Consider the following 12,597-nt stretch of genomic DNA (forward strand, 5'->3'; position numbering starts at 1 on the left):
GCTAAAATCACTATTGGGGATAATGATATAATCCAGGTTTCCTCCACCAAATTTTTAGGGGTATTAATTGATGAGAGGTTGTCATGGTCCGAACATATTAAACTTGTTAATAATAAAGTGTTGAAATCCATTGGTATCATCAGAAAAATTCGTGATTTCATATCTCAGGAAGTTTTAAATATACTGTATTATAGCTTAATTCATCCACATCTCAGTTACGGTAATATCGTTTGGGCTAGCACTTATCCTTCTAATTTACAGAAATTATTAATCGCGCAAAAGAAATTTGTTAGATTAGCCACCTTCTCTAATTATTTGTCTCCATCTGCCCCTCTGTTTAAGAATCTTCAGATAATGTCAGTCTACGATATTAATATACTTCAATCATGTGTATTTACTTATAAATATATTCAACTTTCCCACTTGCTGCCCAAATCCTTTCATGAATTCTTTACAGTTAACTCTCAGGTCCATTCTTATAACACCAGACAGACTGATAAACTTCATCCCCCTTTTTGCCGCACTACTCATACTCAGTTTTCTTTTGCTCACAGAGGCTCCATACTTTGGAATTCCCATCTTCATGTTGTTAAATTATCTTCATCCCTCAATACTTTTAAGTTAAGACTGAAAGCTTACTTGTTAAATCAAAGTTCCTAATAGTTTTTTTTCCAGTATATTTCCAGTATATTTGTCATTGGATCATTATCTCTTTACATGCTTATACACTCAGTTAAATACAATCATTTTATATTTATACATACCCATGTTTTTATTTCTGACTTCTTTGAGTGTCTGCTATAAAATGGCACTTGTATTGCTTCCTTTTTTGTTGTTATTTGTTGTTGCTTTCTCCTATTGTTGTTGTTGTTGATTTATCCTTTGAATGTGTATATTTCTTGGGGAGGTGCTTCTTATAAGCCCATGTAGGGTTTTTTAACCTCTCCTGCACTTACTATTCTTCTTTAATTTCTGTTTTTTGTATTGTCGTTTTTTTTATGGTGCAAATAAATAAATACAAATACAAAATACAAATTTCAAATAAAGAGATTTACACTGAGAACAAACACTACTACAACTTAGCTTTTTACTACATACCCGTGCCAATATTGTTATCAGTAAGCTGCTGAGCAGAGCTTTTAAGAGACACCTCAGTTCTCTTACTGCTCCTCATCTCTCCCATCCACCTGTAATCAAGTTTAAACAGGCAAATAATTAAAAGCAATACTGAGCAAACATACACACGGAAGACAAAAACTTAAGAGATGTTCTCTCGTATAATTACAATGAATACCATAAGCACATTCAGAAATAAGGCACATAAATTCAAAGTTAAGTGAAACAGCAAGCATTTGCTGAAATTAACTTGGGCAAAAACAAGTGTAAGGCAAACAAAATGACAACATTGAGGTCTTCAATTCCTACCCAACGTGTGAACAAATCAAGAGACAGAATTATGTGGCACAGACTAGTTAATGTTGTCTATATCATATGGTGTAACTAGGACAGCCTGCTGACTAATGTCCCCCAACCATTTAAAACAGGTTCTACAGCATTGAGTGCATTCCTCAAAGGTCTTCCATGAGGGACAATAAGCAGAACTAATGTTTATGACACAACAGTCATGTGATGTTTACTTAAAACACCTGTAATGCTAGAGCACTCTAAAGTAAAGAATAACAACTTTTTCCTTCTAATTAGGGAACATGCTCCCCCGGTCAATAATATTGTGGCCGTTTTTTGACAATATTGTCAATTTATTTAATTACAGTACAGCATGTGCCCACTCAAGTACAATCTCTAGAATACATTTGATTTGGTGAGTCATAAGTAGCTGTTGAGAAATCAAACTCATAACAATCACATGACTCACTGTGATCGTATCAGGTTAAAAGAAAACAGGAAGAAAACTGTTTCTGCATCAGCAGCAGAATGTCTGAGCAACGGTCCTCTCAATAGTTACATATGACCATTCATTCTAATCAACAATACACAGAGTGAAATAAACTGTATTTACTGAATCAGATAGCAGATATGGGTTGTGGGTGATTTCTTTTTGGTTGCCAATTCGCAGATTTCTTCCATCCTTTTACATAAGACTACATTAATCAATTAAGGTTGACTAATTTATCAAACAGCTAATTGACAATCAAAGAGTCTACAAAGTGTAGGCTTGGTACAGATGGTATTATTATTGGTGGAATAACATAAAAAACAATGACATGAGAGAGTGACATAATACACAGCAATCACAGTGGGGGATAGTTTGGGGTTATGTGTTTATATGTGTGTCAGGCTGCAAGTCTAACATTTATGATTACATCAAAAATACCCAGGTTCACAACCTGGTCCAAACGAGGGCCTTTCTGCATGGAGTTTGCATCTTCTCCTCATGTTTGCCTTGGTTTTCTCCAGGTACTCTGGTTTCCTTCCACAGTCCAAAAACCTGCAGAGGTTAACTGGACACTCTAAATTGCCCATGGGCGTGAATGTGCGAGTTAATGGTTGTTCATCATCTCTGTGAGGGACTGGCAATCTGTCTATGGTCCACTGTTTTACATTACAGATGTGGAACTTTTGTTTTCAGTTTTTGTTTACCTGTTTTTGTGGTTGCCCGAGGGTATGTCTCCTGCGTTACCTCTTCCCTTTGTGCTGTGACGGCAGGGAATCGATAGGTGAACTTTTTCATCCCTTGTGTTATGTGCTGTAGCTCCCTTATTTAAACATATAGGCTTTTTAGGGGCTCCACGTGTATCTGACTGTTGATTGTTTTATGCACTTTCTGTCAGAAATATACATGGAGACTGCACCTATGTGCACGTACAAACATATAATGTAAAAAAGAAAAATAATCTAGACTGCTGCAATAATTATTCATCGTGCGAGTGGAGGAGGGAGGGGCGCACCAAAACCGTGTCAGGGGTGCACACGAAACAGTTTTGACCGACACAGCTACAAGCTGTTGTGAATGTAGTAAAGTGCATGAACAAGAAAGACACAAAAGTGTAACGTGTCATTCCCCGTTACCCGTAATTAGAACTTTACTTTGAGTAAATATTGACACGCATATCTCTTCTGGCCGATAGTCAAGTTTGAGGCAGATCAAGCAATGTACACTAAAGTTACAGGTAAATAAGATAAAAGAAACTGTGGAGGGCAGTATTACACCTCTCGGTAAATTGAAATCATTAGAAGATGATAATACGGCATCCCCTTAAAGCAAAGACGAGTAACATCCAGGACGCCACATAAATGTAAACACTTCTTTGAACGTATGATCCATTGTAGGACACGCACAGATCAAAGGCAACAGCATATAAGTACTCATCACTGGACACAAAGAAACATTGTGATACCAAATAATTACCAGACCGATTTTATAAAAAGGAGGAGACTGAAAGACCCGGTCCAGGAAATATTCACAACCTCACACCTATACTCTCGGGGGTGAAATAACAACTTGAGTTATTCCACTTGACCATTTAAAAAGCTAAACGCTATTTAAACAACCTTCAGTTCTAAACTATGTTTAATATCTGGTGCAACAGTGGGGTGTCCAATGGTTATTTGTGTCCACAACTCAGGATTAAGTTTGACTTATTTCGAAAAGGCTTTGGGCCAGGTAATAGTCGTAGCCGCCAACTCGAAAGAGTTAGTTAACTTGGCTGAACAACGCTGTGAGAAGACATAACACATACCGTAAGGAAGTGATCCGAGGCGACTAGATATCCATATTCATGCTGACGTCCTCATGATGAGACAACGCGAACTTCTTTACACTTCTTCAGTTCCGATCAGCTGAGTGTTTGCTAACGTTAGCTAACGTTAGCAAGCTAGTGTTAGCTCGCAGTTGTGCTACCCAAGCTAGCAACTTTTTCGAACGACATCGCAAACGCCCATTGTTATCGTCTTGGTGAATTTACACGCCGTTTGATTTCAAACTCAGTCGTGAGACTGACACAAGGAAATAATGCTGCGGTCGCTACCCGCTTCTGAGTATGCCTTTCCCGGGTTATGTCGGTGTTTCTCAGAGGAGAAACTATCCAAGACGGGTCGGTAACTGAGACCGAAATATCGCGAGAGTTGTATCACGTCAAACATAAGCCCCTCCCCTCTCTTACCCCTTTACTGTCTTACTGTTTAACTGCATACCAGTACAGGGTCAGGGTATTAAAAAGACAGTAAATACCAATATCATACAATATACGGATATTAAACAAATTCACTATTATACACTATAGAATCGTACAATTAATTATCGGGCGCGACTGGAAAAGTGTACGTCTTGTGTTAAATTAATGATAACAATGAAAATCACGAGTAAGAACGCCATATTGCACTTTTAGCATGACATTGATTTTATTATTAATGTATTACATTTAATTGGTAAACTTCATATACAAATATCGTGTGGTTTATTGCCACCAAAAAGAGTAAATAAACAGTTCCGTTAAAGATTCGTGGAATGATGTGTTGTTATTTTTTGTTATGTATGCGGGTAGGTGTGTATTTTCTATTCTGTTTTTGTTTGTCTTTATGTATCTTTTGAGCTTCATTCATCTCCTAACCCTAACCCTAAAACCAGGTCTGAACCCCCACCCCCACCCCTCCCTTTAAAAACTGGCTTCACTAACTTCCATTCATTTGGACAAGAGGTTAACCATAACTACTTAATGCCTAACCATAAACCACCTACCCACAATTCAAATCTGAGGATTAAACTTCAGCATGTATTGTCTCATTAGGACCAGGTTCTGGTCTCCATGATGACTTCTGGTCCTGGTGTATGTCAGAAAAGGTCATTAAGAGTACACACACACAACAATATTGTGTGACTTTTAAATGTGTGTTCATTATCAGGGTATAATAGGTGGTTGGCAACATAGTGAAGCTAACAGCAGGGGATGATAAACATAGTAAAATTAGTACCGATGATGAACGAAAACTATTCATTCATTCATTCATTCATTCATTCATTCATGGACCAGAAATATAAAATCAGAGCAAAGCAGAAGTTACTTTATCAATGCAGTTTGTGTGTCTGTACTGACACCTAGTGGCCCGAGCGTGTATCTCTTTCTCTCTCACACACACACACACACACACATATACACGTTGGTGTTAATCATAACCACCGTGGGCTGCATCCATGGCTGCATCACATCACCTTGAAACTTAGTGGCCAAACTGGTTTTAAGTTGATTTAAGTTATTTCTAATGGTCGCATTTTGTCCTGTTTATTTGTTTTTCCTGTACCGGACCCTTTCATTGGTCCCTGGCGCAGATGTGTCCAGGTTATTCTGGAAAAATAGGAGCGGATTTATGATCGTGCTGGCGTCCCATTGGTCAGTGCCATGTGTGGTAATTTGCTGCGTGTCCTCCAGAAATATTTAAAAAAACATATAGTGTGCGCGTGTGTGTGAGTGTGTGTGTGTGAGTGAGAGATTCTTCCTAGTTCCTGCTATTGTAACCTGGCACGCCCCCCCCCCCCTCTGTGCACTGGCAGGAGAAAGTAGAAGACGCGGTCTTGTGTGCGGCCGCATTTCCATTTTCTGTGAAGAGCTGAGCGAAATGGAAAGAAGGGGCGCTGCATTTTTAGGTAAGACAGTTCTTCCTGTTGTTTTTTTTTCATCATTATCTTTCCAACAGGTGTGAGTTAGACTCGCGCATGTTTTACGACTGTATTGATTCTCTCGCCTTTTCCGACAGCTGAAGCATTTTTGGCACAAGCCTTGTTTTTGTGCCACACAGAGGGACAGGGTACAGAGACAGTGAGTGTCTTCCTTCGTGATTCATCAATAACACTGATCAGTGAGATGGACAAGGCGCGTGAAGAGTCTCTGTGACATAAAACAATACAATCTGCAGCTTTTCTGGTTTGAAAAAAAAAAAAATGTTTTTGATTCTACACTTTTAAGTGAAGGTTTTTTTGTTAAAGAAATTATTATAGTAGTTCATGTTTGTCCTGAATGTTTTGTCTTGATCCCCCCCACATGTTAGAGTTAAATCAGCCTTAAACATATTAGAAATGATCATTGTTGTTTGACTATGAGTGAGCACTAAAAACTAAACCTTAGGTTTGAGGTTAGGATAGTGAGTCATTATAGCCACACAGATACAAGTAGATTTAACTGTCTCTAACATAAATAAGGTTCTTCTAATTACTTAGTACCTTCAGACCAGATAATGATACAATTTCAAGTGCAGAAAAAAAATCATTTCTGCTCAGTCTCAGAGGTTTGGCAAGGCAGCAATAATTTCCTTAATGATGGTGGAATTAATTAAGCAGAGGAAGTCAAGACTAGATTTGCTGCAGTCAATAGAAAGGGAGTTATTGATGGCTTTTAGATAAAGATGATACTTCTTTTCCCACCCTGGAGATTATAGAACTGTCTGGAACATTTGTTTTTGTTTGTCTTTAGGAAAAATAACTACAAAATGAAGCCTGTGGCGATGCATTTAGATAACTAATCAAGTCAGGACTGGCACAAAAGGCACTCTTTTTTTCTCAGGTCATGGGAGTCTGACAATAATGGAAGGAGCAGCTTGAACAATCAGTATTGCTGGGATGCTAGGGGAAAATTCTGCATTGCCAATTGACTTCATCAGTTTATATTTGTGTTTTTTGGAAGTACAGGCTGAAATTTTTAGTCCAGTCACTGTTGTTTTCTACAACACACAGTTGTTGTTCACTAGGCTAATAGATGGTGTGCTCAGCTTTGTATATGAGGACAAATGGACCAATGTTTTTTTAAAAATATTTCATCACATTAATACTTGTTACTTATTACCCCAATCTATTTTGACTGTATTTTCACGACGTTGTTATCTGTTAATCTTCTCTTGTCGAAGGCCCTGGCTGATTGTACACATCACTCTCCTTGGTAAAGCTCTGGACTGTTTTTTAATGCTGTGCAATTAAGTAAATCTATTAAGCACAAAGCTGAATCCAGCTGCACCTCTTGAACTGTTGGGGACAACGAGTAACAGATATAGTCAGATACAAATTGTGATTGACTGAAAGAGCAGTCTTAGAGTTTGAGATATTTGACTCAGACAAACATTAGCAAATCCATTTATTTCATATACTGGATTTTTTTGACACAATTCATTTGCCGAGAATCGTGAGCAGGCAGTTTCCCTAATGCCTTACTCCGTTTTACTTTGACAGGCTGTAGCTGGGATATAACATTCTACTTGTGGATTAGTTCTCTCATCCACTCACACCTTTTTGTGTGGTTTGTGTGTGTATGACTGCACCCAGGGCTGGACTGAAGGAGCAGAACAGAGCATAGCAATAGATGTAGGTTTAAAATTGCTTTAAAGGAAAAGAAACATTGAGTCGGTTTGAGGGTTTGCTGAAGGCCTGTTTTAGGTTGTTTGAGCTCCCATTAACAAAGCAGGTGTCCAGTCAGAGTGGCAGAGAGGCTAGCTAATTATTGTTTGGGCAGTTGAGTGATCGTAGGATCAGGGGAGATGAAAGGTTACTCAGGCAGACAGGCAAAGTGACAGCAAAGGTTCAACAGAAATGGTTAGAGGGATGATCTGGCAGAGCCTTGTTACATGGCTGGTCCTTATATGCAGCAGATGGTCTGGACTGTATGATGAGGCTCAGGTGGGCAGGAGACCGGAAGCCATGCTCAGCAAGAGATACGCTGATTCAGGAGCAGACCCCAAAGGAAGACACGCAGACAATGTAAAGTATCCATAATCCTCACAACGTTGCTGTGCTCAGTTCAGTTTACTTCCAACAATTGTATTAGTCCTACTTGGGTCATTGGTTAAGAGAACAACCTGTTAAAAGGGAGTCCATGTGCGTTGGAAAACAGGATGTTAATTTCGTCATGGGCCACAATTCACCGGATCCCAGAGGGGTTGTAGAAGTGTTGTTTTCTCTCAGATCACTTGATTTGCATAATGCTGAAAGGTTATGATGGAATTATTGACCAATAACACTTAAATATTCCCTGACTGTACCTGTAAAGGTCCAGTGTGTTATAATTAGTGCCAATGAGGGTGTAACTGCAGATTGCAACAAACAGAGGACTCATTCCTCCTTTTCCCAAGAGTGTCAGGGAACTGCGGGGGCCTTTGCGTGCCAATTTCCTCCTTCTCTTTTGTTGACTTACCTGGTGTTATTTGTTTGCACTGTGAGCTTCCGCTTTAAAATAGGAAATGTATATCTATTGAGGCTGCTAACTGATTTCTGTGGCCAATGCAGATTTTTAGAAATCAGGGCAGCTGATTCTTTTTTCCTCCATCTCATGAAATATAACAGTTTAATGATAGCAAATAATCCAATTAACTTCATTTACCAGTTTGACGCCAGTAGTCTGTCTCTTCAATCTACATTTTATGTCTGTATTGTATTGTACTGTATTGTTCTATAGCAGCCAACGTATTTTACATGACAACACAACACTGGGGGTTTTCACAGTATCACCAATAACAAAGATCAACAATTTAATTTAATATATATCAGGTTGAGGTCAAATGTCTTCCTTGGCCTATGGTCGCCATGAGACACTGACTGTTTATGAAATATTTTTTTTTTTTACCTAATTGTTCCCTCAAAGTCTTACCTTGGTGGTCTCTTTGCAGGTTTTACTGCTATATTTGCTCCTTTTCTACTCCTGCTATTTTGTTTACATCTACGTTCTCAGTTTACAGTTTAGGTATCTGAATGTTATATCTGAAATTGTAATTATCAATGTTAGATATAACGTTGCAAAATACATTATACTACAGTTCCTCATCTGTCTTCGCTTCCCCTGTGAAGCTCGACTTGCTGTGGTCCTATTAACAGTACTAATCATTACTGATCTGTTGTGTCAGTGGTTGTCTAATGATCACTCCTGGAAGGTCATTGCAGCAGGAGGATCCCTTTGAGAAGCGTCTTTTCATCATCCAAAGTCTACCTGTCATACATGGCTGCAGTTAATGACTGATGGACTTCAACAACATCAACGCGATCTAAAAGCAATGAGAGCAGATGAGAGCATATATTAAAATGAATTGCTCTGTATATTCACTTTCATATACAGCACTTACATGTGTGTATATATATATATATGTACATATATGTGTATATATATATATACAGTATATGTGTGTGTGTTATGGTTAGTTGGACAATGTAACGTACATTGTACCTGTGCCTCTTATACCCTGCACATTTGCAGATACACTGCTTCTGATCGCTCAACCAAATGCTCCACAGTGTGTAACAGAATTGCAAATTAAATATGTAGAATATCCACCTAATGCACTGTGTACAATACAGAAAAGTAATATGCAGCGGCTGAGTTAGAGGCTAGCTGAGCAACAGAAAATGAGACTCGTTGAGAGAATAGTCACCCATTCATATGCGATGTGTCCCTGGCCTCTATAGTATTTATGAACTGAACATAATTGTCCCTTCATCTTGACAGAGCTGCCTGCTCAGTTCAATTGCTTTCTGTTATGCCGTTCAAACAAGCAAACAGCGCTATATGACAGCCCAAAGAAGATTGTGGTGCCACATTCATTTAGGAAAAACTACGAGTGACATAGTTGAGTCGTTATGCGTCTGCTGAATATTGTTCTCTTCCCTCTGCTCCCGCCGCACTATGATGAATAACTCATCAATGTCTTCCTGCACATTCCTATTCTGACGTTTGATGTATAATCACACAAAGATTCCGCTCACAGTTGATGGAAATGCTTTATTTTAAATTTAATTGCGATTTAGGATAACTTAATCAATATGAAATATCATTGCAAACCAGAAAAATAGCAACTTGATATGTATACCAGGTCAGATTGTTTTGATTTAATAATTAGATCTCTAGCATTAGCTCACCTGTATTTACTTTATCATCCCTTTGTACTTGTAAAGCTGTCCTCCTGCACCTGTCGTCACCTGCACCGTGTTGCAAGCAAGGTGGTTGTTTTCAGCTGGTTGAAATTTCTCGCCCGATTTCCTTTTCAAACGCATTGTGCATTAGAGGCCCAGGTAACATAACACTTTCTGACACACATTTGGCCCACTTATCAGGTTGACATTCAGGCTGAGGGTATAATCTGGTGAAATACAGTGTCATTTGTAGTGGGGCAAAGATTGTAGCAGGTGTGAGAGGGTTCCTCGCCTGCCCGAGCCTCCCCTTCACTCCTCATTACTAACCTTGCAGACACCTGTTTGTCCGATAACAAGTGTAAAAAGCATTTGTCCCGTGTGATTTTCCACGACAAAATGGCTGACGGCACCTTATCAAACTCTGATGCTAAGTGGCTGAGAAGTCGTCACACAGCTGTGAGTAACAGATTAGAGGGTTTTTGAGATAATGGCAGTCTGAAAGCTCGGCGACTTAAGTCCATTCGACCCAACTCTTAAAAGCCAATTCTAATTTTATCAAAACACTTCTTGGCAGCATGGTTTGGATAATTGTGAGGCGGCAGTAAGTTGAGGTTTGATGTTTTTGTTTGTGGATTACAGTGCGAGTGTTTTTTTGAGCTCTGTGGTCAAAGACGATTGTTGGATCTGTGATAATGGTTCTGGACATTGAGCAATTGGGGGGAATTCGACAAAGACAGTTTTGTAAAGTTTCAGTCTGTATCTTTGTCCAATGATAAAAATCTCCAACATAGCCATTTCCCCCTGGTTTGCAGATTCCAGGGTTTTGCTCACACTGTGACAAAACACTATAATATTTGCATTTAAAACTGTTTTTATTTCCCTAGCTGATGGTAGATGTCCATCAACAAGGGACTCAATGTTGAGTATACTGTAGGTTGCATGATTAGCACAGAGCCTTTATATAAATGCATAATGGATTATTCTCCCCTGTAGGCGTTGCCACAGTGGATGATCCACATATTTGATTTGGCAGAGATTTGTCTTTATGGGTGCCTTTCTTTTTGTAGTTTGTATGTTCTACCCGTGTACCTGTGGGTTGTCCTTGTTTCCTCCCACAGTTCAAAAACATTACAGGTTAAATGGACACTCTAAACTGACCATAGGTGTGAATGTTAGAGTGAACAGTTGTTCATATCAGACAAGGAATGAAGCTGACAATCATTGTGAAGACAGCAGGATAATAGGCTGCCAACAGAAGCAGGAGATGATGTTTACAACACATCTGTGTGCAGGAACACCCTTTCAGTAACACATGACAAGACACAAACCTGTTTCCTGAATTTGAACTGCTTCTCTCAGGATGGTGGAGGGGAGGTAAAGTTCTATTCTATTCTATTCTATTATGAGTGTGTTTGTCTATTTTAATAACCGACATCTTGTGGGGAACTTTTTGTCTTTCTCCTCTTTAACAACCATACAATCAAATTCAAATCTTTCCATACATTACTAAAGTAAAAATAGTTTTTTACCACGAGCAAATTGCATTTCTATCCCTTGAATATGACTCCTCTCTGAGTCCATCTATGTTGCTGCACATCCAGGTCCAACTGTCTGAACTCAGATATGTCTATATATCAGCTAATTATGTTGGCATACTCGTTCACCTATTTTAAAAACATTATTTGCATATTGGACTCTGTAAGCACCAAGCAGTGTATCAATTTCAGTTCTGCCATTCCTGAGAGAGGATTTTCCCTGCCAGGCACCACACAATGAATAATTATATGGTCATTGGACAAATGTATGTATTCATATCTAAATATCTCACCAGCCTTCTCTTGTACATTATTTTAGAGCACTGAGTAAGCTGCAACAGAGACGGATGAGGGGAGGATTTGGCAGCACCAGGTGTTTTCTGTCTTTGTTGTGAAGCTCGGCTCATTAAGTAGCAAAAATGAAAGCCATTTTGCCTATGGTCCCTCTGCTATCCAAGTTCCAGCTCCACAGCATTTACATTATATACAATCAACTCACCCACAGAGCAGGAATTTCAAAGTGTCAGAGGTAATGGGTGCAGGCAATCAGAAACTATAGAGCCACCACTGATTGTTTGCTTAAGAGCAATGCTGAAAGTGGGTTGTAGGGTTGATTCATAATTTATCGATACGGTAGGTAACGTCGTTCAACTCAGTAAATAACACAGTTTCATTGGTCGTCAGTGTGTTTCTTCAACCTCAACAAAGCTTTCTTCATTAATTACTCCGTGTTATACATTTTTAATAGACGTGTAGGCGAGGTAGAGTGATCAGGAGTTGTTTTCCTTGTAGTCGTGTGGCAGTGATCTAATCACTAAATATGTATCCATTATGTCTCATATCAAAATGTCTCATCGTTTGTGTGTCTCAAGTTATTCTGCATATGAGCAATGGAATTAGCACATACATAGTTATGAAAAAAGCCCTGATGTAGCTGTGGTATTTCCCTGCATGCATAATAAGGTTTGGAAGTGAAAGGATGTGAAAAGATGTGATGAGATTAGAAAAGGACATTTTCAAATGAAATTGCAGACAATGCGACTCTTGTGGCTGAAGTAAGTAAATCTTTTTAATGCCTTTTTAAACTTCCATCACTTGAAGTTGCATTCATTAATGTCCCAGGCACTGAAATATATGCATTAGTATTTTAGTGCTTGTGAGCTCTGGAGTTGTCTCCACTACCAAATCTTGAGACATTAATCTGACTTGGCTGCTACCAGCTCGCTG

The 12,597-nt window shown here is 38.9% G+C and overlaps 2 protein-coding genes across 3 annotated transcripts in view; one reads left to right on the forward strand and one right to left on the reverse strand.

Annotated features, from left to right (window-relative positions):
- The window catches only part of cep350 (centrosomal protein 350), a 33,221-nt gene extending 29,159 nt beyond the window's left edge, over window positions 1–4,062 (reverse strand). For both annotated transcript variants that reach the window (XM_058639388.1, XM_058639386.1), the window contains exons 1-2: window positions 3,699–4,062; window positions 1,099–1,187 (exon numbers count right to left, since the gene is read on the reverse strand). In XM_058639388.1, the coding sequence (XP_058495371.1) occupies window positions 1,099–1,183 (85 nt within the window). In that variant the 5' untranslated portion in view covers window positions 1,184–1,187; window positions 3,699–4,062. The remainder of the gene's footprint in view (window positions 1–1,098; window positions 1,188–3,698) is intronic.
- A 1,434-nt stretch (window positions 4,063–5,496) lies between these two features.
- The window catches only part of LOC131465269 (voltage-dependent R-type calcium channel subunit alpha-1E), an 80,701-nt gene continuing 73,600 nt past the window's right edge, over window positions 5,497–12,597 (forward strand). Inside the window, exon 1 of the mRNA XM_058637761.1 lies at window positions 5,497–5,599. The gene's annotated coding sequence lies outside the window, so the exon portion shown is untranslated. The remainder of the gene's footprint in view (window positions 5,600–12,597) is intronic.

The sequence above is a fragment of the Solea solea genome, chromosome 9, assembly GCF_958295425.1.
Source record: "Solea solea chromosome 9, fSolSol10.1, whole genome shotgun sequence".
NCBI classification, from domain to species: Eukaryota; Metazoa; Chordata; class Actinopteri; order Pleuronectiformes; family Soleidae; genus Solea; species Solea solea.